The sequence below is a fragment of the Penicillium crustosum genome (genome assembly GCF_028827405.1).
Source record: "Penicillium crustosum strain IBT 35664 chromosome Unknown utg000001l_segment0_segment0, whole genome shotgun sequence".
Taxonomy (NCBI): Eukaryota; Fungi; Ascomycota; class Eurotiomycetes; order Eurotiales; family Aspergillaceae; genus Penicillium; species Penicillium crustosum.
This window is the reverse complement of record NW_026623122.1, coordinates 3,934,987-3,962,787: the sequence shown is the minus strand read 5'-3', so window position 1 is coordinate 3,962,787 and position 27,801 is coordinate 3,934,987. Positions and strand designations below refer to the sequence as shown.

General features: G+C 48.4%; 12 protein-coding genes across 12 annotated transcripts; 6 read left to right on the top strand and 6 right to left on the bottom strand.

The window, feature by feature from the left end:
• Window positions 1–110: 110 nt before the first annotated feature.
• Window positions 111–3,251, bottom strand: N7487_001488 (sulfite reductase subunit alpha; the record flags this gene model as incomplete). Its single annotated transcript, XM_056869236.1, has 1 exon — window positions 111–3,251. One exon carries the CDS (start codon window positions 3,249–3,251, stop codon window positions 111–113), a length of 3,141 nt encoding a protein of 1,046 aa, XP_056734020.1.
• A 3,963-nt stretch (window positions 3,252–7,214) lies between these two features.
• N7487_001487 (uncharacterized protein) lies at window positions 7,215–7,493 on the top strand (the record flags this gene model as incomplete). The annotated part of the gene is made up of 1 exon (XM_056869235.1): window positions 7,215–7,493. One exon carries the CDS (start codon window positions 7,215–7,217, stop codon window positions 7,491–7,493), a length of 279 nt encoding a protein of 92 aa, XP_056734019.1.
• Window positions 7,494–8,126: 633 nt separating this feature from the next.
• On the top strand, window positions 8,127–8,528 carry N7487_001486 (uncharacterized protein; the record flags this gene model as incomplete). Its single annotated transcript, XM_056869234.1, has 1 exon — window positions 8,127–8,528. One exon carries the CDS (start codon window positions 8,127–8,129, stop codon window positions 8,526–8,528), a length of 402 nt encoding a protein of 133 aa, XP_056734018.1.
• Window positions 8,529–9,811: 1,283 nt separating this feature from the next.
• N7487_001485 (acyl-CoA dehydrogenase family protein) lies at window positions 9,812–11,318 on the top strand (the record flags this gene model as incomplete). Its single annotated transcript, XM_056869233.1, has 4 exons — window positions 9,812–10,144; window positions 10,218–10,468; window positions 10,523–11,130; window positions 11,185–11,318. 4 exons carry the CDS (start codon window positions 9,812–9,814, stop codon window positions 11,316–11,318), a joined length of 1,326 nt encoding a protein of 441 aa, XP_056734017.1.
• Window positions 11,319–12,006: 688 nt separating this feature from the next.
• N7487_001484 (ankyrin repeat domain-containing protein) lies at window positions 12,007–13,097 on the bottom strand (the record flags this gene model as incomplete). Its single annotated transcript, XM_056869232.1, has 2 exons — window positions 12,007–12,642; window positions 12,669–13,097. 2 exons carry the CDS (start codon window positions 13,095–13,097, stop codon window positions 12,007–12,009), a joined length of 1,065 nt encoding a protein of 354 aa, XP_056734016.1.
• A 765-nt stretch (window positions 13,098–13,862) lies between these two features.
• On the bottom strand, window positions 13,863–15,077 carry N7487_001483 (zinc-dependent alcohol dehydrogenase; the record flags this gene model as incomplete). Its single annotated transcript, XM_056869231.1, has 3 exons — window positions 13,863–14,554; window positions 14,605–14,895; window positions 14,957–15,077. The coding sequence occupies 3 exons, from the start codon at window positions 15,075–15,077 to the stop codon at window positions 13,863–13,865; spliced, it is 1,104 nt and encodes a 367-aa protein (XP_056734015.1).
• A 1,477-nt stretch (window positions 15,078–16,554) lies between these two features.
• N7487_001482 (putative MFS transporter) lies at window positions 16,555–18,596 on the top strand (the record flags this gene model as incomplete). Its single annotated transcript, XM_056869230.1, has 8 exons — window positions 16,555–16,578; window positions 16,640–16,650; window positions 16,711–16,852; window positions 16,916–17,106; window positions 17,163–17,316; window positions 17,378–17,473; window positions 17,523–18,230; window positions 18,282–18,596. The coding sequence occupies 8 exons, from the start codon at window positions 16,555–16,557 to the stop codon at window positions 18,594–18,596; spliced, it is 1,641 nt and encodes a 546-aa protein (XP_056734014.1).
• Window positions 18,597–19,061: 465 nt separating this feature from the next.
• On the top strand, window positions 19,062–19,850 carry N7487_001481 (uncharacterized protein; the record flags this gene model as incomplete). The annotated part of the gene is made up of 2 exons (XM_056869229.1): window positions 19,062–19,100; window positions 19,179–19,850. 2 exons carry the CDS (start codon window positions 19,062–19,064, stop codon window positions 19,848–19,850), a joined length of 711 nt encoding a protein of 236 aa, XP_056734013.1.
• A 211-nt stretch (window positions 19,851–20,061) lies between these two features.
• On the bottom strand, window positions 20,062–20,553 carry N7487_001480 (uncharacterized protein; the record flags this gene model as incomplete). The annotated part of the gene is made up of 1 exon (XM_056869228.1): window positions 20,062–20,553. The coding sequence occupies one exon, from the start codon at window positions 20,551–20,553 to the stop codon at window positions 20,062–20,064; it is 492 nt and encodes a 163-aa protein (XP_056734012.1).
• A 621-nt stretch (window positions 20,554–21,174) lies between these two features.
• Window positions 21,175–21,576, bottom strand: N7487_001479 (uncharacterized protein; the record flags this gene model as incomplete). Its single annotated transcript, XM_056869227.1, has 1 exon — window positions 21,175–21,576. One exon carries the CDS (start codon window positions 21,574–21,576, stop codon window positions 21,175–21,177), a length of 402 nt encoding a protein of 133 aa, XP_056734011.1.
• A 2,800-nt stretch (window positions 21,577–24,376) lies between these two features.
• Window positions 24,377–25,280, top strand: N7487_001478 (uncharacterized protein; the record flags this gene model as incomplete). The annotated part of the gene is made up of 2 exons (XM_056869226.1): window positions 24,377–24,566; window positions 24,940–25,280. The coding sequence occupies 2 exons, from the start codon at window positions 24,377–24,379 to the stop codon at window positions 25,278–25,280; spliced, it is 531 nt and encodes a 176-aa protein (XP_056734010.1).
• Window positions 25,281–26,606: 1,326 nt separating this feature from the next.
• pre9 (proteasome core particle subunit alpha 3) lies at window positions 26,607–27,585 on the bottom strand (the record flags this gene model as incomplete). Its single annotated transcript, XM_056869225.1, has 4 exons — window positions 26,607–26,746; window positions 26,814–27,232; window positions 27,316–27,500; window positions 27,562–27,585. 4 exons carry the CDS (start codon window positions 27,583–27,585, stop codon window positions 26,607–26,609), a joined length of 768 nt encoding a protein of 255 aa, XP_056734009.1.
• Between the last annotated feature and the right edge of the window lie 216 nt (window positions 27,586–27,801).

Genomic DNA, 27,801 nt, shown 5'->3' with positions numbered 1-27,801 from the left:
TTTCAGGGCTAGTGCGCTAGCCTATATCAGGATCTAAATACAAGGGGGAATAAAAAGCAAAAACATGCCAATCGTACAATCATGCCATGCGAAAACGAAGCAAAAAGAGTCTAGTAGACCTCCAAAACGTAGCGCTCCTCATCCTTCAGCTTCTCAATCTCCTTGCGAGTCTCAACCTTCTTGCCGTTGTTCTTGGCTTCGGTGGCAATAGCCTCCTCTAGAACAGCGGTGACATCGGGCACGGGCCAAGTGGGACCGCACAGGTAGAAAGCACCCTCCTCACGGATGTAGGCCTGGATGATTTCGGGCAGGGTCTGGCGCATACGGTCCTGGATGTAAATCTTCTCAGGCTGATCACGAGAGAAAGCAGCGCCAAGGAGGGTGATAACACCAGCCTCCTGGTAAGCCTCCCATTCCTCACCGTAGCAGTACTCCTCGCGCTGGTGACGGGAGCCCATGTACAGCAAGACAGCGCCGATCTCCTTGCCCTGAGCCTTCTCGAGGGCGCGGTGCTGGACGAAGGCACGGAAGGGTGCGAGACCAGTACCGAGACCAGCCATGATAAGAGGCTGGGTGGACTTGGGAGGCAGCTTCATGACACTGGACTTGACGCTGACGGTGATGGGGGAACCGACTTGCAGGCGGCTCAGGTAGCGGGTAGCCAGACCGAAACGGTCGCGGCCGTTGGGGTCGACCCAGTTCACGGCGACAATCATCAGAGCGACCGTGGTAGGGGTGACCTTCTGGCACGAGGCGATCGAGTACTCACGGCGCTTGAGGGGACCGATGATACGGACAATCTCGTGGAAGTCGGGGTGAGCGGAGGGGTACTCGAGCAGGATGTCGGCGAAGGTGACGGTGTCAACCTCGGCGCGACGCTTGAACTCGGTGGCACCGTCGGGGCCACCCAGGATGAGCAAGTTGGCCTTCTCCTTCTCGTCGGAGGCAAACTCGGCAAGGGCCTCGTAGAAGCGCTTGGGAGGGCGACCGAAGATGTCGACGTTCTGGACCAGAGCCTGGTAGACAGTGCGGTTCTCCAAAACGGCAGGGTCCTCGCGGCTGGGAACCTCGACAATGGCGTCGGCGTCCAAGCCATAGAACTCGATGAACTTCTTGACGTCCTCAGGGTCGTTCTCAGCGTGGATACCGAGGGCCTCGCCAATGTCGTACTTCAGGCCAGTCTCACCAAGGTCGAACTCGATGTGGAAGATGTTACGGTCATAGGTGGTAGGGGTGAGACGTCGGTTCTCCTTGACATGGACGGTGAAAGTCTTGTGAGCAAGGTCAGGGCGAAGGGCATCTCTGGTGCCATAAGCCTCCTTGAACGCAAGGCCACGAGCGGCAGTCTCCCAGTCCTTGAGAAGAGTGGGGGGCTCGGACTCATCCTTGTCGAAGGAAACAAAGCTGTTGGCGATGATGTCCTTGGGGAGCTGAACGGCCTCGGTGACGGCCTCGGGCTCCTTCCAGGACTCGGGAACCTCGATCTGGCGGAGCAGCTTCTCGAGATCCTTGGTAACATTGTCCAGGGCCTCGGCATTGCCGGTGATCGCGGACAGCTTCTTAGTTGCCAGAGCCTCCTGGGCAGGCAGAGCGACACGCACGAACGAAGCCTGAAGGACAAGAGCGTCCAGTGACGAGTCCTCAATAGCAGATGAGTCCACGACGAAGACGGAGATGCCACGCTGGGCGACAGCCTGCTTGAAGGCAGCAGGAAGCTTCTTCTCCAAATCCTCATCCTTGATGCCAGGGGCATTCAGAATAACCTTGGCGTTGTCCTTGACAGAGGCAAGAACGTCAACATCGTTCAGCAGCGAGATGTTGCCAATGTAAGAGACCTCGGCAGCAGTGACCGCGTAAGGTGCGTCAACAATCTTAGCGCTCTTGCGGATGTCAACACGGATGGCACCACCCTGGACGAGGTTATCATGAGTCTGGCTGAGGGTGACGTTGCTGGCCGAGTCGGCACCAAGAGCCTGGCTCAAAGTCTGAGCGGCAGCCTCAGTAACGGAGGTGTCAACATCCCAGAAGGTGTATTCCTGCACGGACGCAGGGTCCAGCAACTGCAGAGAAGCGTTGGTTTCACCATCGACGGTGAGAATAGGCTGGTCGTACACGCGCTGGAATGCAGCAGCGGTGGAGATGAGATCCCAACGCTGGGAGCGGGGGTACTTGATCTCAACACAACCCGGGTTGTGTTCACGGCCAGTAGCGAAAGTCAAAGAAGCAAGAACATCTTCATAGAGAGCAGAGTGGACACCCTCCTCCTGGACAGCCTGCTCAGAGGCGACCTGTCCAAGAACGGCAACAGTCTTGGTGGACTGGGGAAGAACGCGCAGGAACTCCTCCTCGATGAAGGGGCGGTAGACGCGGACATTCACAACACCGACACGGACACCATCCTTGGCGAGAGAGCGTGCGATCTGGGCAGTAAGAGTGGCCTCAACAGTGCCGAAGGCAATCAGGACAGAGGTGGGCTCAGAGTGACCGTGGTACTCGAAAGCACCGTAGTCGGTTCCGAGCTCGCCGTTTAGGGTCTTCAGCAGATCCAGAACCTTGCCTTGGGCATCCAGGTGACGGTTGCGGGAATCATCGAGAGACTTGCGGACGGTCTCATAAGTGCGAGTCAGACCGTCCTTGTCGAGAACATCAATGACGCGGGTGGTATCACGACCAACACGAACGCCATCATAGATGTGGATCGAGGGGAGGACAGAGGAGAGCAAGGTGGTGAAGAGAGCCATGTGTTGGGACTCGTGGGCGGAGCCACTGGAAACCAGACCAAGACCGAGGTCCTCAGCCAGAGAGAGAGCGGAGGCATAGTCGGAGACAAGGCCATCCTCACCGGCGTAGTCTACGGCGGCGACGTGTGCAGCCACGGGGCTAGCGACGGAGTAGAGCAGAGAGAGTTGCTCCAATGCGGCGCGCATATAAGGGAGGGTTGCTGAAGAAGCAACAATACCCTGAGGGATGTGGCGCTTCTTCAGATCAAAGTCTTGAGAGAAGAGGTAACCGAGGGCCATGTTGCCGGCACCCTGGCGGGTTTCCAAAGCCTTGACAGAGGGAGACTCGCCATTGGCATTAGTCTCACCCTTAGACGTCCATTCCTTGAGAGCAGCATCAAGATCGAAAGTCTCCGGCGAATAGGAGAAGATCTTATCACTCAGCAAGTATGCAACTTGCTGGATGAGTGTCTGGGCTGTAACATAGGTCGGGCCGTTCAAGGCCGACAGGGTTGGAACTGATGAACCCATGACTTCTTCTTGATACCGGATATAAAACCGATATCTGTTAAAGATCAAAATCAAAGAAGAAGGTGGGGAGAAAGAGAATGTCCCCTCTACATGGCTTGGTTATAGAGAAAAACCCCAGGTAACTTGCCCAAAGCGGTTAGTGGCAATTGCGTGCTTGTTATCGGGCGATAAGATTTTTTCAAAAAGTGGCGGATCCAGTCCGCTGTCGGAGCATTACTCAGCTGTGGCGTACCCCGGGGCCCAGGTACACCTTCAGAGCAGTTTATGCTTTTTACCGCCTTAACGCCTTGTCAAGATTGATCAGCAATCCACTTTCAGGTGCTCTACAAGTAATTGCTAGCTCATTGTGGAGATCTTTTTTGACATGATTGCTTGGTGAGGATAGCCAGACCCTGCCTACTTAGGCATATATATAAGTAGTGCTGGTTTGACAGGTGATCCTTTACTTTATATTAGCCACATCCAGAACGCTCAGGTGAAATCGAATAAGCTGCTTGGCTTCGCGAATACTTGGACCCCAGCTTTTCCCGTGATTTCTGTGGTTTCGTGTACTGCTATATTTTCACTTGCTCACCCCAAGGAATACCATCAAGACCGCAGCATAAGTGGCAGTAGAGACCAATGTCTCCACATTTGACACCCGCACGCCAAGAGCCATCATTAGCGCAAGCAAAATAATACAAATTGAAACTGCAATCAAGCTCTTGGTCTTTGCCTGGTGCAAAGTCATGATGATTATCATGGGTACCACCAGGAAGATGCCTCTAGTGATGGCGACAAGGAACCGCGTCAATCGATCCACAGGTACCGACACTTCTCGCGGTGCTTTTCCCTCGCTGTATATACCGCATTAGGGCCTTTCGCAACGGATCGACTCCTTGCTCTGCATCGTGAAAGGAGCAGTAGTGGGAGTGGGACTGGTCGTTGAGTGTAGATTGAAAGTAGCGTTGTAAAAGCAGCTTGCGCTTTCGTGTCTCGCCCTACCCGAGGAGCTTCCCTACCCTGAGGAGCTTCCCTACCCGAGGGCTTCTTTGCTCCTCAGGAACCGGTAGTTCCGAATTGCAGTGGCTATGGATAAAACGTGAGATATCGAGCGATACTTTCTCATTATGGTTCATTAATGAATGACATCTGACCACATTTTGCAGCGTGCTCTCGAGAGCCTCCAAATCCTGAATCGTTGTCTGTTTGTCGCGCTGAAATTGGCCTTTCCATCGGACCAAATCTAGCTGCAGGTTCACAGTATTGAGTCTTTGCAGGAATTCAAAACGCAGGAAGTGGAAATCCTCTTCGGAAAAACACCCAGGACACCCCTCAAGGCTTCTTTTCTTTCGGTATGGAGAAGATGGTCAAAGTTCATGGCTGCTGGCCTCGTCGCCCTGGAGATCGGCTGCCTGTTTATTTGCAATGGTTGTCCCCAGGAACCCAAGAATTTCGACTATCCAGACGACTTGCAGCAAGTCCTATCTTTACTTAGTTTGCGAGCCATTTCACTGATCTTTGAATTAGCGCGCATGAGATGGTGAGGTGGTACTCATGCCCCTTTTGCAGCCACCGCTTCAAGAATAAGAATGGGGCCAAGCGGCACCGGAATTCTCTTCATCTACGCCAGTATTCCTGGTCGTGTGCCACACTCATGATGTTTACGGCCGTGCCAATAAACTCACCAGGGACAGTTTCAGGTCTTCGTGGGCCATGAACTCTGAAGACCACGGTATCTGGAATGCGACACTAATTTTTAACGCTCCAATACTGTACCCATTTGAAGCTTTTAAGAATACCTGAGAGCTACCTAATCTATTTATTGCCCTGGTTTTCTTCGGCTGTTCCCAGTTGTGACGCTTTGGGGTATCTCTTAACATGGCTTCCGCACCTCCCACCCATTCCAATCGATTTAAATCTGTCAAAAAGTTCATGCGCCAAAAACAAGATTGTCGCAAATCAGGCCTAATGAAAAAAGCGTCTGAATACAGCAAGATGTGCGACGCTGATGTCTGTATGGGCATACGCCTTCAGGACAACCGGCCAAGTATTTATCTTATTAGTGGATGCTTCGGGGTTTGCCTAGGACATCTCTAACCTGGGTGAAATAATCTTTTGCTGTAAACTTGGGGGGTGTGCCTCGACATTAGGGAAAATGCGTTAATTTGCAGTGGAGGCTGTTCTCGGTCCAATAATATTCAATAAACACCCTACACCCTACTTCTTTGAAGTTATTTTAAAGAAAATGAGTTGTTAATCATTTGATTTTCTTTTCAACCCTCGCGTTTCTGAGATAACCGATTGTTTAATCAATAACTGCACGTTTGCTTGGCGATGTCTTACAGATTATGTGTCTATTCTGTCTATTCTACTGATTGTCGTGGAAAGCGTCGTTAATATTTTGTACTTTCGGTAAATTCCCAAATAACTGTTGGTTGCCTGCTATTGTTCATCAACATCATGTCTCTTCAACTGGTGTCTTTGCACTTAGCCCGCGTTTTAATTTGCATTCTAAAGATTGATTACCGATCACAGACTTTGTATCAAGTATTGACTCGGTATATATGCCTTTGTAGAATTGAAAAAAAGGGTGGGCAATAATTACTACTTTTGCCTTCTTTCATATCACAAGGCGCTGGGCCTAATGCCACCAAGGACAATGGTTTGACAGCCGATCATTCCGTTATGGGGAAGCGCTTGACCGGGGTCAAATGTAACGCTTTCTAGGCTTCCATTTTCCGGGGGGACCTGACTAAATTTTCGGACGCATCCAGGCTAAGAATCTGGCTGCTAGTCTACCCGATTGGGCTGTCTTGGAATGATCGCCGTATGAGCTTATAAATTAGTACTGTTTTTGCCGATCAGCATTTGTTTACTTTCAGTACGAAGTACTTATTTCAAAAATGCTTCTGATGCATTTGTCATAGCCAACTGGTACCATGACCAACGGGGACGTCTTTCTTGTACGAGTAATTCGCTCGACGATACCCTGTTGGTTGGTCTCCTTTTCGTTGATCGTATCCTTTGTTTCCTCTTCCTCTCTAGCCCACATCCATCGTTCTAGATGTGAGCAGTGTGGCCTTTTCTTGTCATTTGTGTTATTGCCCAACGGGTTTGCGCCCCCAGCTACTCGAGAGGAGTTGCTGGACCCCGCTTTGCGGGAGCATAATGTGACTCGGGTAGCGGGCCGACCCCACGCTATGGGGTGCGTCCAATATGTGCATGTCCACTCTTCGGGGGTAGCACCAAGACTTCCGGATGCATTGTGTAGTATGCAGAACTGGGTATCGGGGCGGGTGCTGCGAAGGCGTACGAATCCTCGGTGCAGGCATAATATTCGCCTGTAGGTCTACGGAAACCACCACCCTTATTGGTTCTTAGCTCACGTTGTTTGTCTTGTGGATCCTAATGTCAACTGATGTCAACTTCATGTTCACAGGCCGTGGACTCCTCGAGGACAGGCATCTTATCTGCTCCGTGATAAACGCCGAACTCGTGTCACAGCCCATTCCTTTATATTTATTGCGCTTAAAAGAAAAATAGCTTGGTATGGGACACCGATATCAGTCGAAGCCTTAGCAAGCAGGGAGAACCGATTATGCAATACCTCTTACCATCAAAACCGAATTCGTGCACAAAGTGACGGCATGACGGCATAATACATAGCCCCAGGAGCAAAGCAAGGTTGTGTCCTAGAGCTTTCCAGGTGACCGCAGTCTGCTACTATCCAATTGAGATATCATGGTGATGCAACGTTGCTACGCCGGCATACCCATGAGCGTGTCGCTCCATCTCTCCTTACATGCATTATGCACCCTAACTCACATGTAGGTAGTCTCATGCTCTCTGTCGTGGTGGCCGTATTGTGTAAAAGAAGAAGAATGTCTCCGGTCCTGTTTCTATATAAGTCACAGAAGGACGCTCCCATACACCTGGGCATCCACAAAATCATTTCCTCCAAACTCCATCAAACTACTTAACATGAAGCCCACTCAGTTCGCAGTTCTCATTACCGGTGTCCTTGGCACCATTGCCATGGCCAACCCCATTGCCGGCCCTGAGCTGAACCCTGTCGAGGTGGCTCCCCGCGCCAAGTACACCGTTAAGTGCGAAGGGGGTTTGCACCCCGACGCTCGTTGCACCAACGGGAAGAAGAAAGATGGCTGTCGATGTGACAGCAAGGGAACTTACCTTTGTGACCCTTCATCTCTGGCGAAGAAAGGCGGCCAGTGTGCCAAGTGTGGCTGCCACGCGGCGTAGTGAGTATTGTTTCTGTGTAGAATACCCAGTGCCTGTATGACAGCTTGAGATCGAAACCCTAACTTGGTCTTCTTAGGAAATGCGGCATCTTTGCCACCGGATGGAAGTGAAATGGGGAATGGGTGTCTATCCGTACTGCAAGTGACTACTAGTTCGAGAAACACAATCAGACAGTCTTTACAATATACCCGATTGGCCATCGTGAAATAATAGATCGAGTCCTATGTATAATTCAGAATGTGATATTCGTAACGTACGCCAATAGATGATACTCCTACATGTACCATAGCGAACAAAGAGCCTCCACGTAGAAGCTGATCACCTGTGTCAAGGATGTGAGTGGCTATGAGTGATTATAATGCTGCCTGCCGGGGGGTCGGCTTTTCCGCCGCCCCCAACCTTTTTAGAATGCTACCCCTTCCCAACTTGCATGATGGTATAATCAGGTTTACTGCATATAACTAGCTATTGCCACCCACCCTGTCGCATATAAAAGCATCCACGTCGCACATCTCAGACTTTCCATCCACATCTCCCCAACATAAGACAAAACCCATCAAAAGAGTATACTATCATACCAAAACTACCTTGAAACTCACAACTCAAGACACTTTATCTCAATTCTTCTCTATTATGTCATCAACCCATCCTTTGGAGTTCCACGCCCCTGGATGGCACGATGAGGAACGAACACCAATTGTGGATGGCAAGTATTACGATCGCGCTACCGGCGAGATCAGGCTTGCATCCGAGGGCGATTATCAGGAGTATATGGGCCCACCCGCGGTCGATATCATCGTTCGGAGTCAGCATATTGACACCGTCAAGTGCATCTACCGTGCATCACGGCCATTTCCTATGGAGACTCTCCTGTGTCATATCATGAAGGTGGTTGGGGATAGAAAACTGGAGCTGGATTCGGTCATTGCGACAACATACGCGATTCGTGTCACCCTAGCACACGAACTGACGCCCGACCAGTTCAGTGAGATTGCACTCAATATGGCGAACGGGGTCTGGGACCAGACTGATTGAGGTATTGGTCGAGAAATACAATCCTGCTCTTGTATTGGAAACTTGCTGTTCCCGACCTAAATTCGAGATATGGGATTATGTATCTGAATTCAAGTCGCTTTCCTTTACGTATACAAACCGCATCCCTCAGGACCATATCTCCTTATCATGATCGCCCACCAAAATCGTATAAGCTCACGTTGCCTTTCACGCTTTCATGTATGCTGCTCTGATTGCTGACGAAGGGCTCGCTGCCGTCTCGTCTCAGTAAGCCCCATTCGCTACTTATCGGCAATATGGCCAACAATCCCCTGCATCACCGGTCACGCGCTCCAGTTGATACGCCCAGATGCAGCTTCGGTCTACCACTTGTGGGGCCATGGACAAGTGAAAGTTGGTGCCTTAAATCCATCCTATGGGCTCTTTACACGCAATGCTCTGCTTAATTATTATCGATCGTAATGTAACGTTGTTCCCATTTCTTCTCTCCACGGAGAACTGACTGAGATTTTGATCTCAATTTTACCCTTACGCCCTAATATAGTACAAACTAAACAAACTAAATTTGTATACGCTTAAAACTCTAAAAATTTGGATATATATAGAGGATTACAATTTAATTCAAAAACTAAAACAAATATGTTGTATAAGCGACCCTATAGGGCTAATCCCTTCTAGGTATAGTCTGAGGTGGGCTGAGTGCATCAATATTACTACTCACTGAGCACTCTCAGTAATCCTGCATGTGACTGATCTGAGCATGATCACTAATCTGAGCCCATGCTGGCATCTACTCAGTGAGCCTGAGCCTGAGCACCCTCATAAAAGCGACAACAGCTCAATTAAGGAAGCCCTACCCGCTAGGGAATAGTTATCCAGAATGTATAGGTGCATATACATAAGCAGACATACCTGAAGTATAACCTTAGAAGGCTCTCTATATAAAATGGGTCCTATAGGGTCTCAAGACCACTATAGGTAGGTAGTAATATAGGCCGCAGTTTCTGTCTACCCAACTAAAGGTTATGTGACATGTCAACCTATTACTTCGTAGCGATGTATAAACTACAACGAACAGTTCACGTGACTTGCATGCTTGTGCAGACTTGTGATCAGCATGCACCTGCACAAATCACCCGAGCCTCGGTCGCCCACTTTACCCCGGGATGCGGAGAACCCAGTCCAACCCCTCATATGACATAGGCTGCCTAGGTAATCATTTTGATAAATAAAAATTCTTGGGATCTAATACATAATGCCGTGTAAGTTGCCTTATAGTGTATATCTTTATCGACTCTTCCATTATGGCGTACAACTCTCCAAATCCTATTCCGTTCTCAGAGCCACCCTACCTTCGTGGCCTCCCCTCTCCCTACATCACACCTGCCCACCGCCGCTTCCAACAAGCATGTCGTAAATTTGCAACAGAGAACTTGATCCAGCATGCACTGGAGTGGGAACGTGAGGGAACGGTCCCTGAGCATGTATTCCACACATTCTGCAAGCATAATATGCTGTTGCCCAATATGCCAGCCCCATTGCCTGTGAATTGGCTGAAACGCCTGGGAATCAATGATATCCTTGGGGTCAAGGTTGAAGACTGGGACTATATCTACACCGGAATCTACTGTGATGAGGTATGCCAAAAAAAAAAAATACCTAATTGTGCTTTTCAATTGCAGGATAATTGACCAATCACTTACAAAATAGCTTGCCCGTTCTGGTCTCAGTGGCCCCGGTGCATCTCTAACCGCCGGATTCGCTTTTGGAATTGCACCTATCTACAAATTTGGTAGCGCTGAGTTACAAGAGCGGTTCTTACCCGACCTGCTTACAGGTAAAAAGCGAAGCTGTATTGCCATCACAGAGCCTGAGGCCGGTAGTGATGTCGCGAATATCACCACAACTGCCGTCAAGAGTGCTGATGGTCAGCACTACATTCTGAACGGATCCAAGAAATGGTAAGAGGCAACCCTGCAGTACTAATAAAGCTGTGAGCTGACACCAATAACTAGGATCACCAATGGTATCTGGTCGGACTATACCACCATGGCTGTGCGCACTGGTGGACCAGGAGCTGCGGGTCTTTCCGTTCTGGTTGTGCCATTGAAGGGCCACCCCGGTGTTACAATGCGCCGACTCAAAGTCTCAGGCCAGATCACAGGCGGGACTACATACATTGAGCTCGACGACGTCAAGGTTCCCGTGTCGAACATCATTGGCAAAGAAGGCGACGGCATGCGTATTATCATGACTAACTTCAACCACGAGCGACTTGTTATTGCCGTTGGAGTCACTCGCCAGGCTCGTGTAGCTCTTTCTGCGGCTTTCTCGTACTGTCTGAAGCGCGAGGCTTTCGGAAAGACACTCATGGACCAACCCGTGGTCCGCCATCGGTTAGCCAAGGCAGGCGCTGAGCTTGAATCTATGTGGGCTTGGGTTGAGCAAATCTTGTACCAACTGGTTCATCTCAGCAAAGAGGAAGGTGATCGTCAACTTGGTGGCCTAACGGCATTGGCCAAAGCGAAGTCCGCTATGGTTCTAAACGAGTGTGCCCAAACAGCGGTGTTGTTGTTTGGAGGAAGTGGATTTACCAAAACCGGTCAGGGTGAATTGGTCGAAGGTACGTTCGCTGGATTCTCAGTATGTGTTTGGAACAAGCTAACAGCGCCTATAGCTATTCTTCGTGATGTTCCTGGTGCTCGTATTCCAGGTGGCTCGGAAGACGTGCTTCTTGATCTGTCTGTGCGTCAATTGGTCAAGCTCTATCAGGCTGAAGAGAAAAAGCTCTCACAGAATGCCAAGATTTGATTTGGTTATAATCAAAACCTTGGATCTTTGGGTATCACTTATCCGGGTTTTCGGCTAATATACTTGAACTTCCATCCATGTCAATACATAGTATAATATTGCCTTGTATCATGGTTTTTGTTAATGCAACTGAACATACTCTTATATACCAAAGTTAAAAGACTAAGCAGTCTTAGGGCTTGCACTTTCCGCTAGCGGATTACCACATCTGGTGATGCGTTCAAAACAGAGTCCAAATTGGCACTCTTCTTGACCCGTAGAAGTACACGAAATCAATAGGTATCATACGGTGCTCCCTGGTGCTTGAGACCAACCTAACTAGTCATAAAAGCTTGTTACGACATCATGGCCTTTGCATTTGAAAGTTAGATTGTCTTCACTGAGATTTGGAGCACTTCTGCCATACTCTAATAGCAATCAGCAATGAACCCTTTCATTCCCGACAAGATAGGTGATCTCCAAAGAGGCTGTCTAAATTGGAGTTCCAAACCCATGCGCAATCTCTTGGGAATATTACCCACGTAGCCCAGATTTGATTCAAGCCTTCCGAGGAATCCTTGGGAGCGGTTTTCTCATGAACTTTGTGGGCATCGTGATCTTCTTTTGTCTATTTTGTCGCTTTTTTTCCCGGGTCGTGTTCTCGTGGCCTTCTTATATTTGGTCACTTTACACGTAGGCCTGCTATTTTTCAGGGCCGGGGATGACCTCTGTGGGGAGCCATTTCCCTCTTGCTCATCAAATCTTTCAGCATAGGGTATCTCGCTGCCGCGGGCAAGTCCAGTAGACATTCCCTATCAATGATTTGATCTGCACAAGCCCCATGTTCCAAGAGCAGCTCTATCAAGATAGTATTGATCACATGTTGCTTTGCACCTTTCTTTTGCTTTCGCCACGGTGTTTTTAAAAGCTTCCGAATAATTTCGTCTCCGCTTTTTCCACGCCAACGAGTGCCCGACACTGGTTTTATGAGAAGTTCAAAGATGCCCGGATTCTCAACGCTGATACCTAGTGGTATCTCTCCACGCCAGTTCTGTAGGTTAACATCGGCACCAGACCTCAAGAGCAATGCCACAAACTCTTTTTGGGCTTTCATATCTCCCAGGAATGCGTCATGGGAGAGGGCAATATGAAGGGGAGTGTCTTCTTTCGAATCTTGTGCATTTAAATCAGCACCAAAATCAAGAAACAGACTGAACAATGTCCCTGGCGACTTCCATGGGCCCTTGGGAATCCTGTGCAGGGCAGTAGACAAGGTTTTATCGGACTGGAAATGAGGATCTGCCCCGTTCGCTAGCAGCAACTGGATCACAGCGACAAACTCGCTCTCTCCTTTGAGTTTTGACAAATCACCACAGAGTGCCTGTCTGGCCCACAAGTATGGGTTGCCTTCTCGGGGTGGTTGCCAAATTCAAGAGCACATCCAAGAGGAGAAAGACCGCACATTACGCCCACGAGGTCTACATGGGCGCCATGCTGGAGGAGTAAACTTGTCAGGTCGTAGTATCCCAGAGTCGCAGCATATTCCAAGGCGGATATATCTGTTCCGAGATTGACTTGGGCTCCATTGCGCAGAAGGAGCTCCACCATATTCGCACGACCGTACCCGATAGCAATGAGTAAGGGTGTGTTGATCAATCTGGTCCGGCCGGCCACCGAAATGTTCACGTCTAGGTTGCTGCGCGATATTAGGCGTTGGGTCCCTCGTTCAAATCCCCTTTCTAACAGCCATGGCAGCGCATAATATGTAGTACGTTCGTCTTGTTTGTAAAGGACATTCATCACAGTATCATGAAGCACACAATTTCATTGGCGAAGTGAGAGTTTATCTCTGTCCGGCAGGTATAATGCAACAAGACAGATTACCTCGAAGGGCAAGGCGTCAAAAGACATCTTGAAATAAAATTGCAACTCCACCCACACAACACAATAGAGATAATCTCAGTACATAAGTAAGTCGAGGAAGGAGATGTAATGGTCATCAATTTAGTTGACCCATGTTTGACTCTAAAGTTTCCGGAGATGACCAGCCTACTATGACTTCCTGGTATAAACCCCACCGTTTATTAACCGTTCATTAACCGTTTGTTGGAATCTGCGCAACGCGTTTGGTGCCCTGTAATGTTTGAGCAGTAATTTATACTGATTCTGTGGGCGTGTTGAAGCATAGTATGGCGATGTTTGAACATATTCCTCAGGTATTGACGTGACCATCAATCATACAAGTATAACCTTCATTCTCAACCTTGGGATAGATAACTAGAAGAACCATGTATAGTCAAGGAACATTCCACTTCAAAATGGCAATTATCCCATTGTAGTGAGAATATATTGCACCTTGAAAACCATCGGTTTCGGAAATTTCATGACTGAGGTATACCATTATTATAATACTACATACAACTCAACACTAAACATTGTACTCCTCAAATGGTAGTTGCGATCTAATTGATAATTACAAACCAATAAAGCCCCCTGGAGAATCAAGTCCGGCAGCACAAAAGAACGGCCTTTCAAACATTGTAATGCCTCAAGCATCCGCTTCATTTACTCCTCCCAGTTGAAATTAACTACAATCCGTCCTGCCACCTGCCCCTTTCGCAACTTCTCAACTCCTTCAGGCAACCGATTGATAGGATAAACCTCGGAAACTTGCTGCAGCATACCCCGCTTCGCAAAGTCCAATGCAGCAGCAGTATCACTCCGAGTACCCACTAAAGACCCCTTAATGCTAAGGTTCTTGAAGACAAACTCACAGGGATCGGCCCCTAGAATTGTTGAACCAGCAGGAGGCATTCCAATACACATAACAACAGCCCCGATCCGCTGACCAACATAAGAAACAGCATTTTTGTATGCTGCAGGTGCGGTGACGAAAACACCGTGGACACCTACTCCGTCCGCGGTTTCGATCACAGATTTCACAGGATCTTCGATTTCTTTGAAATCGATAAAAACCTCTGCCCCCATTCTCAGGGATAATTCTCGCTTAGAGTCGCCTGTGTCGACGACAATAGGTCGCATTCCCATGGCTTTAGCGAGTTGTACGCCCTGAATACCCACGCCACCTCCTCCACCTGGAAAGACCACCCAGGATCCGGCGCGAAGATTGGATTCAACGAGTGAACGATACATCGTGCTTGCGCTACACATGATCGGTGCGGCGACTTCATCAGGGACACCGTCTGGAATAGGCGACGCGTATCGTGCGGGGGAAACAATGTATTGTTGATATGTACCTAGAGATCTATAAGGATCATTTCCCGGGGAAAAGGGTGATTTAACTTACCAGGTGTCATCAAACCAGTGTGAATAGCCGTCTTGCAATATGTTTCTTTATCATCCCAGCACATCGCGCAAGATCCGCAAGTATCAGTGATCGGCTTGATGCCTGCCCTATCACCCAGCTTGAAGTTCTTAACATTGGCACCGACTTTGACAACGATACCGGCGCCTTCGTGGCCCGGAGATCGCACGCCGAATGTGGACATCGGTGGCACACCGAGATCGCCTTTCATCATGTGGATATCCGACGAGCAGAGGCCGGTGAAATTGAGCCGAATTAAGATATCATCGGGCCCTGGTAAAACACTTTTAGCAATTTGACTATAGAAGAGGCCGATTGGTATATGAATACTCACCAGGTTCAGGGACAGGTACCATCTGCACCTCAACCCGAAAGTCGGGCCCCTCATTAACGACAACACCAGCTTTGCATAGAGCTGGGATATCAAACTGCAGAGTCTCGGTATTGGAACTCATTTTAACGTGTACTGGTATGAGGAAGAGAGAGAGAAAACTTTTAATCACATTTTGAATCCATGCTCCAGTGTGGTATAAGAACTACGTCGAATGGTGGATCAGACACCGAGGCAACCAGTTGCGGAAACCGACCGCTACGCTACGATACATTTTTTTTACTGTGTATATTGGCTTGGCTTTCATTTTATTTTGTTTTCCCTCCTCGGAGAGTGTGTGTTTCTCCCGTATTTCCGTTTATATCCGAACAAGCCTGAGCTGTGGATTAGGAAGCCGAAGAGCTACGTGTATTAAACCTCATCCTAGCAATTATATGACGGTCTTCCATTTCATATCATTAACGTGAAATTCTTCAATCTTTGTGTTTTCCTTGAAACTACGCTCCTTGGTGTATGTTGAAGTATAAAGAAAAATATCTCAATATTTCAAGCCCAGTACATTGTACTTCAAGCACTCTTGCTACGGCCATCACCAAATCATTCTATGCATTAGAGATTGAGCTATACAATAGATTAAAATGACATTTTACACTATACAGCTTTGGTTTTATCATGAGAATAACATCCATTTAATTCCAAGATGCAATTTCCAGGGCTGGGCTAGAGAGGCGGAATACTTCCGTTGAGAACAGCCCCTTTTCGCTTTTTGGCAGATCACATCTCGTGTTGCTACTACTATTAGATTGACATCTCGAGGACGAAGTTTAGATGGCTGGCGGACCCTCGCACAGCAACTTTTGATGATAAGGGCTGAATATCATTTGGGGATATGTGTGACCATTGACACACTATTCTTCATTTCCGATTGGGATATTCCGTACAAAACGCTTTTATGATTTGCAGATCATCTAAGTATAGTTACATAACAGGACCTCAAACGAGCCTTTCACGGTGGCAACTTCGCTAAAAGGCTGCTTAGGCCAATGTACCCTTTATCAATGTCTCCCTAATTCCGCCAGCAGCCAAGTTCCGCGGTTAGATTGAATAGTGTAGAGTAGCCAATACAAGTGCATAGAGCCAGAAGGGATACCTAAATACGTAGCAGGCCGTAACCGAGGAGTGTGGGGATAATCCGCAGTCGAGTGGAGACACCCCAGAACTTAATTCCCCGCATTATCATCCTGGCAGAGGGAGCCGTAAGCCCTAATTCTTCTTATAAGCCGTTTGAGTGGTTGCTCTTTTCGGCTAAATGCCCCTTGGATGCGTTACCACAAGATGCACATGCAGAGAACGTACATGATTGCACCAAGAGTGATCTACAATGCACCAATCCCCTATTAAATAATTGGATGGCAAATCCGGGGGAATTCCGCACATACAAAGCCATGCTAGCCGCGTTGAAACATAAACTGATGGGATTCTGGCTTGAGCGGTACAGATGCAAACAATTCAATAAAGACTTGGGCTGATCGCTAAATATTCAATCTTGCGCCAACAAGCCTTTTGCTGGCAACATACCTGGAAGGACGAATTGATCCACCATGGAGATGAACTATGATGAAGGCGTGAGTACTCCTCGGTATGGGCGCCATGACAGTTGGCAAACTAACAAGTAGTCCTATCTAGGCTCTCCATCAGTAAGAACCCCTATCACCTGTGGAAATCTGTCTGTGCTAATTATTTTGATCTAACTATAGAATTGAGGAGGAGCTGGGAACAACCATCTATCCGGGCACGGAAATCATGGCTGATGTGGGCACACATCATTTCGTGAAGTCCTCAGCGAAGTCCAACCGGGTTCTGGTACCCCAGCCTTCGCAGGATCCTCATGATCCCCTGGTAGGTTTCATCTTCAAGCGAACTATATCAGAAGAACATTCGTTCTAACACTACACCAAATAGAACTGGAGCCCGTTTTGGAAGATGAGCGTAATGGCCATTACCACGGCGACATCATTCGCTCAGGGCTTGGGACCTCTGGCGTTGGCACCGATGTTTCCTCAACTAATGGAATCATTTGATTCTGATCTCCCCGGCGTTGTGCAATTTACAGGAATCTGCATTTTGGTGCTAGGATTTAGCAATTTCTTCTGGTAAAATTCCATCCACTAACTCCAAGGAATGAAATCACTCACAGCTAATGATGCAGGATCCCCCTTCAAACATGCTACGGTCGACGACCTGTCCTGATATTTTCAACCCTTATCTGCCTCATTAGCAACATTTGGCGTGCGGTAGCAACCAGTTACGGCAGTTATATGGGCGCGTGTGTGCTTAATGGATTTGGTGCTGGTCCTGCAGAGGTTTGTCACAATTCCCAATAACTCGTTGCTTGGTTGTTGTAGAGTTAACAATGTACGCTAGACTTCTCAACCCGAGATTACCGCAGATATTATATTCCTCCACGATCGTGGCGCGTATAACACCTTGTATTTCACGGCGTACTTTGGTTCAATGATAGTAAGGAGACTCATCCACCTCTAGGAGGTCATTCATTAACATTACATAGGTCGGTCCTATTCTAGCAGGCTCAATGGCTGAGCACGTCGGCTGGCGCAGCTTCTTTTGGCTGAACGTGGGTCTCCTAGGCCTCGTGCTCATCCTGCAGATCGTTCTCCTTCCGGAGACTAAATGGCACCGTGTTCACCCTAATGAGGCACACGGGGCACCGAGTACAAACCAGAAAACAAATGAGTCAGATCCTGAAAAGTTGGTCCAAGTATCACAGCTTGAGAATGTTCAAGTGGAAGCGCCTCCTGGCCAGGATCCATATCTGCATCGTGGTGGTCCTTCAAAGCAGCAATTCAAGCTATGGCAGGTAGATGGCGTGACTTTCAAATCTGTCCTGAACAGCTTCTGGATCCCCTGGAAGATGTTGACATTCCCTATCGTTATCTTTTCTGCCTTCGTTGTGTCTTGGACATCAAGTTGCTTCTTGACACTTAATCTCACGCAAAGCCAGGCCTTCGCGAAGCCACCATATAACTTTGACAGCCAGACCATCGGATTTTTCAACTTCGCCATTTTGATTGGAGCATTTATTGGGCTAGCAACTAATGGTCCTTTCTCCGATTGGATTTCCATGAGAGCCACTCGCAAAAACAATGGCGTTCGAGAGCCAGAAATGCGTCTACCGGCCATGGCAGTCTATGTTGTGATTATGATCATTGGCAATTTTGTTGTTGCGTTCGGATATGAATATAAATGGGATTGGCGGGTAAGTCCTTTATGTTTCTAATACTGGTGAAAATTGATCTGACTATTGCAGGCAATCGTGATTATTGGGTATACTGCAGCTGGTATTCAGGTTGCAGTTCTACCAGCCATCGCCAGTACATACGCCGTCGACAGCTATAAGCCTGTTGCAGGCTCGATTTTCGTGTCTATCACTGTTAATAAAAATTTGTGGGGATATGGCTTCAGCAATTTCATCACTAAATGGGTTGAGGAAAGTGGATTTATCAAGCCCATTATGATGAATATGTGTTTGTGCACGATGTGGTGTCTCTTTGCGATCCCTTTCTACTTTTACGGGAAGAAATTCAGAGGGTGGACCGCTAAGTCCTCCGTACACAAGCTATAAGCCAGCGCGTGTGGAGCTAGTTGACTGAGGTTAAATCGAGCTGCACCTTCTAATACTGTTATATTCGTGATGAATCCTTGTAGATGGTAGACGCAGATAACTAACGAGATATATATTATGCAAAACATCTCCACATATGTAGCTAGTATTATCTATATCACCTTCTCATGGTGGCATTTGATATTTTGAATAGTAAACAAATGCGATAATTATTTATATAGGACACCTTATTAACTATGTTTCCTCGTAGACTGCCCAGGTGGCTATGCACAAAATGATTATGCAAGTGCTGTGTTGATAACCCATGTCGATCTTACCCAATGTAGTTTAGCCCAATCTCGGGATGACGAAAGGCACTGGCGCCTATGGATTTCTCCAGAGCTCCTCCTGCGCTCCCCTCCTGATATTTTATGCTGTACAAACACAACGGACATCTACTCTAATTACAACTCCCTATATACAGAAATGGCGAATGTCGCATTAATTGGTGGTACGGGTATGGTGGTAAGTGCATATCCCGCAAACAAAGCTCCACAATCTACAACACGCCGAAGAACTTGAGCTAAGTCGCATAACCAACAGGGCTCCCATATCCTCGCCAGTCTTATTTCTAACCCCGCTGTAACCCGTGTGGACACAATCTCCCGCCGTACCCCGCCAGTCACTGGCGATACGCCCCCAGCCAAACTCACCAACTTCGTCTCCGGCGATACCGCCACCTGGGCAAGCCAGCTCTCCTCCCTGTCCCCGACTCCCAGCATCTTCTTTTCCGCCTTTGGAACCACAAAAGCTGCTGCAGGCGGGTTCGACAACCAATACAAAATCGAGCATGGGTTGAACGTCGAATTGGCCAAGGCCGCACACGAAGCTGGTACCAAGGTCTACGTGCTGATCTCCTCTGCCGGTGCCAACAAGGATTCCAACATTGCCTACTCCCGCATGAAGGGTGAAATTGAGGAGGATATCAAGAAGCTCGGCTTTGAGCGCATGGTTATCCTACGTCCTGGGATGATTGCTGGTACTCGCGAGGAAAGCCGGCCACTCGAGGCTGGGATTCGGTTCATTGCTAATTGGGCTGGCAAGGTGCACCCCAGTCTGAAAGATGGGTGGGCTCAGGAGGCGGATGTTATTGGCAAAGCTGCTGTCAATGCTGGTCTCAAGGCTCTAGAAGGTGATGTTCCTGAGGGCAGTGAGAAGGTTTGGACCTTGTTTGGCAGTGATATTATTAAATACGGCAAGGAAGCCTCGTCTTGAGCGGCTTGGTGCGCCAAAAATAAGCTATATCTGTATGTAAATACAGAGACTTCTAGTTCTTATGTTCCAGGGTTTATGACGTTACGCGGCTATGGACATGCTATTTGATAACATTGATTGAAACTCAGTATGACATGTATTTTGGAAATGCTGAACTCCCCACATCACATTATCATTTATCGGCCGTGATCCTATAAACAAAAGAACGCATTCAGTCCCGATACGAAACATGAGTTCCATCCTCCTTAACATGAATACCACGACCCTTCTTCGGCGCCCCACGAGAGCTAGAAGCCTCGCGATCCCGATTCCGATCAGGCCCGTCCTCAGCCTGGCGCCTCCAGGCGCTAGCATCCCTATTGGCCGGGCTCATATTTAAAGGGCTTTCCTTCTTGCCTTCTTGCTTGCTTTCCTCTTCAGTAGCCGCGAGCTCGCTCTCGGGTGCTGTATTCTTTGGGTCAAATGCAGAGGGGTGCTTGGCAACCTCGCCGTCTGTACCAGATTTGGCAGTCTCTGAGCGCTCCGGATTCAATGTTTCACGGTCGAGTGAACCCTGGCCATCTTCGATCTGGCGGAGTGTGGTTGTGCTGAAGGGCGTTCTTGTTGCTGTTGGGGTGGCGAGGGATTGGGTGGTGGTTTTTGAGAGCTGGCTCCGGCTGGCTCGGGTGGCTTGCTGGCCTGCTGAGATGATAGTTTTCCACATTGTGTGAATATGTGAATATGATGGTTTCAGGTGCGGATTGAAGTGGTTCGTATAGATATTTCGTTGAGGTTGGACTTGAGTATTGAAATTGTAGGATACAATGAATTGGAGGGGAAAGCAATTATATAGAAGAATTGCTTGTTTCAAGGTTGTCACTATTGGAAAGAATCCATTACAAGAAGTCTCATTCCTCGCTGTGTTCCAAGTTCTCTAGACCTTAGTATCATACTGACGTCAGAAACAGTCAGGCTAACCTAATCTGGTAATGAGCTTGCCCTAAGAGGCCGGCTTCATACAAACACAACCAAAGAGCACTTGGAATTTTGGCTACTAAATTGCGTTGGTTTGATATATTATTTTATCCAAGTATACACCGTCATTTGTAGAATATGTGTCATGTCCATATTATAGGAATAATATGTACCTAAAGACGAGGGAAGAGCTTGATATGGAAGCAAGGTGTCAACGGTTTATGAACAAACATAATGAAAATTGGGGATAGAAACGAGAGAGGTTCTGATCAAAATTCTCCTTAGTGGTGCTCCTTCTGTCTAATGTGGAAATTTCTTGGGGCTCTGTTGTCAGAGCACTAGTACCCGGAAAGAAGGAGGGGCCAACCACTCAGCGATGAGAGCCAATATGCGAGTTGCGTTCGAAGGAGTGGTGACCAAGACTGCACGAAATATTGAGTCGGCCATGGGGGCTCCACTCCTGACTACAAGCGTACTTCTGGTCAACCGTCACACCATGCAGATCCAGTTCATATTCTGACGGATGGCGGGCCACCAGCCCGTCAGAAGATGGCGCCAAATGATGCATGGGGAGGTGACGTGCCTTATTTCCGACCTCCCGGTAATACGTAGAGGCGCCGCTGTAGAGGGGTTCGAGCGTGCGCGGCAGGCGAACTGGCTCGGGAGAAACGTGGCCAAACTCACCAGGATATTCGAACAAAACCCATTGCTGATTTGTCAGTCTCGTAGTCTTGTACGCATACACCCACCGTATTGTGAAATCCTTCGGCATCTTCTAAATCGTGACATCGTAGCATCATACAGTATAGTCTTGCGTTGCTTGCAAAGATGAGGCGGCGAGAGCGAGGGTGATCACCCACCTGTGATTCTGCCCATCGGAGATAGGGTAGAAGAGTAATGAGAATGAAGGGGAGCCGGATGCCGGACCTTGTTGGAGTTAGAGGACGATTGACTTGTTCATGTAGTGTATGTAGGTTGGTCGGCCAACGGACTCCGAGCAGATGAAAGAAAAAGGAAACTGCGGGTCCGAACTTTAAATAGATGATATTGAGATATGAAGTGGTTGTAAATTTCCCTATATTAATATCGCGCCAACACGTGTTAGGGCAGCCTAGCTGAAATGTAGTATCTCAAGGTAACCCATAACCCACATAGAAATTTGAATGGACAACCCGAAGTTACCCTTGGCCAATTAGCAGAAGTACCAGGTAGAGGATTTCTTGGGCATTACATCCAACATAGGATGTTCCAGATGATACCAGAAGAAAAAGAAAGGAAAATGGACCACCTAGAATGTGATTTAGTAGTCTGTTCGTGATGTGTGCCGCAGGTGGAGCATCCGGACATAGGCCCGGGGAGGAATGTCTATGACAACTGGGAACACGCGAATCCGAGAGTCCACTCAGGGAGAGGGATAGTACGATCCACCAATGAGAGGTAGGTGTAGGCCGCACCCTACGCAAGTGCTGATGAAATGCACACGCCTCTTTGGTGCAGGATGGGTGGGGAAAGGTCTCGTTAGTTGCATACAACTGACATCCCGGCCGACGGTTGCCATTGGACGATTAGGCCGGCTGCAGGTGAGGATAAGTCAATCAGCCGGCCAATCCCCGTACGATTAAGAAAATGCAGGTAGTGGGCTTTTCGCTATCCAGCACCGAAGGCAGCGTTGCCCTTAACGATTTGTCGCCGGTCAAAGGCAGGCGTGTGTAGGGTGCGGGAGCCTCCGTTCACTTTCAGATCACGGGATCAGAAGAGCCCGGCACTGTGGAAGCCTGTATGCGGGTCCTGGAATTCAATTCTAACGTTGAGACACGGCCTTCCCAGGCTGATAGCACTCAAAATTGGCCTGTAGTAGCTCTAACCAGATCAAAAATGCTCTAGTATTTCACCCGGCAACTTCGCTTGTTGGGCAGAAACAACAACCATGCTTTTCCCACCCACACACCCGGCCTGATCCTTGCGAGGATAAAGATTGGTACACTAAGGATGGACGAGGGGATTCCGGTGGTAAGACGGAGCGAGAGGCAAAAGAGCAGGGGGGCTTCAGAAGTTGATTCGAGGGTTTTTTGGGCCTGGATGCAACCAGCTCGCCGCAGCAAAGAATAGATCCACCAGGTGTGACGGTCATTTTGCGGCTGTGAGCCATCATCAGGGATGCCAGTTGCCAACTCAACATCTTGTCACGGATCATCTTTCTGGGTCCAATGCTGGGCGTGATTGAGCGGCATTCCCCGACGATCGCTGGTCGTATTGGTGCATTGCCCAGAACAATCGGCCAAAACGGGCAAGCACAGAATTGTGCAGGATTTCCCATTCCATATTGGCAATCAGTCGTATTTCGTCATTGTCAATACCATGAAGGGCGTCTGGGTCCTCAGTGGAGCTTGCATATAATCCCTAAACGGGGATCTACGGCCTTCGACCCGGTCCTCGCTACCAAGAATTGATGCAGAAAGCCAGAAAAAACGTGCCACGTCAGAGTCTCTGAGCTTTGGTGCAGCTGCATGTGGTTCAGCAATATGTGGAATGTGTCACGGTTCGTGTCTGCGGCGAGCGGCGTACATCAATCCGATCCTATCATTTCCGCCAAAAGAAGCAAGTGGATGATGATGAACACACACATGAGCGGGGGCAAATGCAGCATCCCTCTTTGCAGGAGTGAGAGATCAGCTGAACGAAAATGGATCTATCTGGCCTGCATCCCTAATTTTTGGGGTGTGGCACAAGAAATTTGAACTGCATGGTCCGTGTCCCTGAGCCCGAGTGCCAATGATAGAGCCTCAGAGTCTCCAACATTGCCACTTAAGTGAGGGCCATTGGCTGAAAGACATGGACCGGAAAGGTGCGGCAGGGGTGGAAAGACGGCCGAGCCTAAACTTTGATAGACTGGCGAGTAAGGCCCGGCAGGAATAACACAAGACGACAGGGGCTAATAGTTGCAACCACATGCTGAGACCCAATATGAATATCCATTATTGCCCAAATGCAGGAGACGCAAGAGCCATGAAGATGAGTGAAGGCAATGACTCGGGATGTGCATGCGTATGCAATCACACAGACAGCAATATCGGATCGATACTTCTGCGGATAAAACATGGCGTTCGGCCAGAATCCCGTGTCAGTGCTCATGATAGATGAGGCACCGAGCCAATCAATAATTGCAGCTGTCGAAAAATCACATCAAGATAGAACAACCGATTGTGGTGGAGTCACAAGTGGCGTGCAGAGTCCCATCACATTCGCGAAGGCAGTAGCTTTTCTCTTGCATAGAGACAGGGTTATCCCTGGGCATGAAAGCCTGATTATTGCATCAATACGACAGCTGGCAAGTACCAGGACCGACTCGGTCATGCAGGATCAGGCATGCAAAACGCAAGAGAATCACAGGAGTGCGAGTCCATGCGAACAGCATCCACATGAAAGCGGGGAGAGGCAGATGGCGACGGCATAATTGCAGTAGTCGAATCTGGAAACTAGAGGATTTGCAGCCATGAATTGAGGGATTTTCGACCCATCGTACATCATCACTATGAGGAGGGAATCGCCACGGCTGAGGGTTGCATGCATCCATGAAGCAACCGGTTGTTCATAGTGGCTCCATTCGAGATACCATGGCCATAATACCGTCTCCACTGCTTGGAGAACTGCTCACAGCCAACCGGATCAACCGTCAGGCAGGTGCGATGTCAAATCCACAGACTGGAACCACGGATGATAAGCCATCGGGCACTGACAAACGTCGATCAACGGTGGGACGAGGTAAATGTGGGAGAATAATGCCATGGCATAGAAACTTCACCCGAAACATAAATAAGCCCGTTGACGCCCCCATGATGTCGTGAAGTTCTCAATCATCCCTCCAGTTTCATAATTCGAGTCTGAAATCTTCAAGCCAGGCCAATAGATCTTCTTCATAAGAAGGATTCATTCAAAATTTGTTTCAACTTTGTTGAACTTTCCGGATCGTTTAAAAACTCAGACAAAGGCCGGCCTATCAAATTCGACAAGCGCGGGTGTACTGTCAGGTGCAACCAATAGCAATCCGGGATTCAAGCTGAAACACAGACGGAGAGCCGTGAGCAAGTGGGTTATGTCGTACTTGCAGATTGAGCAGCACTGACAGATCTGATAGGCATGTGCTTCTACAACCAAAAGAGATTTGCGTGTGGAGACTGGAGCTGGACCAGCTTTGCTCACCGATGCAACTATGAATACCGCACCGGCGAGACATGCGGTATGAGACTCGTCAACATGACCGAGAATGAGAAGACAAATTGTCGTCTCTGTGAAAAGATCGAAACCAAATATCGCAGGCGTAGTGCTGAAGTCGACCGTTTGGACCGGTGGAAGCGAGAGGGTGCCACACTGGTGGCCTCAATGGATCGGTCTCACAAACTCATTATGGAGTTGGAGAAGGAGATCCGCTCCCTGCAGCGGGAGCGGGACGACCGAAGGAGCACACTCCTAAGATAGGATTGGCTTGGATCTGTAAAACCGGTGTTCCTTGGGGTTTTTTGGGGTTTTTTTTCTTTTCTTTCTTTTTTGTTGGACAGGTGAACAGCAATTATGTTGACTTGTTTCAGGTCATTGGTGGCCAATTGTCCTGTGGTTTTTTTTTTTTTTTTTGTTACCTGTCACTGTTTCTTTAGGGGGATTTGCAGCGAGTTTCATGTTTCACCATTTGTCCGTGACATTTAAGTCCGAATCGAGTTTCTGCAAGGTGATGGGAGATGAATATCGCCTTTGAATAGATTGACGAAAAATTTGATTGGTTCAGACTCCATATTGCTTTCTGTCCATAGGCTGTTAAGCTCCCAAAAAAAATGTCAATAGGGACTAGCCATGTCATAAGCGCCCTGTTTTCCTGGGTGAGCGGTTCGCTGAGACAGATTGAGTCTCACAGGACAAGGAGTGGCACCTGCTGCAAGCAGACAAAAAGGCCATTGAGACCTGACGAATATTAAATGGCCATTCAGAATGGAGATAATCCTTGAATTGAGAGCAGTGGTGTCTGGTGTCAGAGCGAGGGCACATAGTGTGGAACAAAATGCCCCTCATCACATCCCCGCACGTGATGATCCCCTGCTTAGATAACCTAATAAGATGAACCTGTCACAAAGGAGATGGATCTTAAGTAGGACCATAGTGTAGAGGGCAAGGAAAGTCGAAGGTGTTCTGCTGGTACGTTAGTGTTGTGAGGAGAATACTCAGGGCTAAGGTGGGTTAGGGTGGGTTCCACTTTCCTTGCTCTATACCTCCCCCCCAGGCCATGGACAACTCCAACATAGCAAATCTTCAACCTAGCTCTAAAACGATGAGTGTGAGAAATCTAGGTAAAATGGTGATAGACTCGATAAGTCTTCATGACATGGATGAAGAAGAGAAAAGGAAAAGAGAAGAGATGTTCAACCGAAGGCCACAGAATAGCGAGGCTGGGAACTATATATCCTGACACTATAATCGGAGAATTTACTTGCGCTGGCTAGAACCTGCATGCCCCTAAGCAACACCCATGTCTCTTCAGCCTACGTGTACCTATCTGCTCCAACATCTTCAAGACAAGCTGCGTCAAATTGGGATGTAGAACTGAAGAAGAGCGCTGAGACTGGGCCGATGTGCATGCCACGTCACAATAAGAACAACACCAGATGCAGCCGTAAACAAAAGCACACACGATAGATGAAAGACCAATGTTTTGTTTGGACATGAGGTGATTCTAGGATATTGCAACCGGATGATTATGATCAAAGTATTGGATTCGAGTATCTGAAATGGAAAAAGAACAAGAGAGGATTTAATCTATTTTATGTCACCAGCCTCGGGCTCATCGTCGACCTTGGCCAGCCCTTGTTCCCGGAGAAGGGAATCAATCTCATCTGCAGTCCATAGGTGGTGGTAGATCTTACCATCCTTGGTCTTGCCCACTGTTGCGAACTCGACTGTGTAAGGTAGAAATGTTAGTTTGATGAAACGCAATGTAAAAGCGATACCCGAAAAAAAACTCACTCTTCTCACTGCTCAGCTTTGTGGAATCCATAGTCTTGCTCAGCACCTTGACAGCCATAGCACAAGCCTCCTTCAGATCGCAGTCCTCCTTGTAATCTTGCTTGAGGAGACTCTGTGCACTTGCGTTGTTTGCCCCAACACTCGTCGCCTTCCAGCCTCCGTAATTTCCACTGGGGTTGCTCTGGTACAACTGGAATTGACGGAGGTGGTCGTATCCGGCGTAGATGAAGGAGACACCGAACGGGCGGAGACCTCCATGTTGGGTATATCCTTGCTTCAGATCACACAACCGGCGGACAAGCTGTTCACATGGAATGTCTTCGTTGTACGTGAGGAGGTAGCGTTGGGCGTTCTGGCGAGCATAGTTGATGAGAATGTTGGCATCGGCGTTCATACCCGCAACGGCGCAGATCATGTTACTGGAAAAATATTAGCTACTTATCCAACCCCTAGCACAGTAAATGTGATTATTTGATTGGAGACGGAAGAGGGGTGAGCGTACTCGTTGATTGTGTAGAGCTTCTCGGCGGAGGTATCCTGCTCCAGCAGCTTACTGGTCACCTTCCTCTCAGCAGCGAGGACAATTCCATCCTTGGCTAAGATACCAAGGGCTGTGCCGGCGTGAGAAATAGCCTCAAGTGCATATTCAACCTGGTAGAGCCGACCCTCTGGAGAGAAGATGGTAGTCTTTCCAACAGCGTCATAGGTTAGCTGGAGCTGCACAAAAGGAATGACGGTGTGAACAAACCCTCGAATCGTATCTCCGAGACATCGTGTATGAATAAAATAAAGCAACAAAAACTCAGAAATGGGCTAAAAGTGAGGGTTGATTGTGCGAGAGAGGTGGTTCGGGATGGTGAAGGTCGGTGGTGAAGACGTAGAAGCTCCAGGCAACTCGCCCTGGCGCGTCCTCTGTCATCCGCCAAGCTCGGACCAACTTCACCACACCAAAGCTTCGTTGCGACGATTTCACCACTTTGACCCGCAA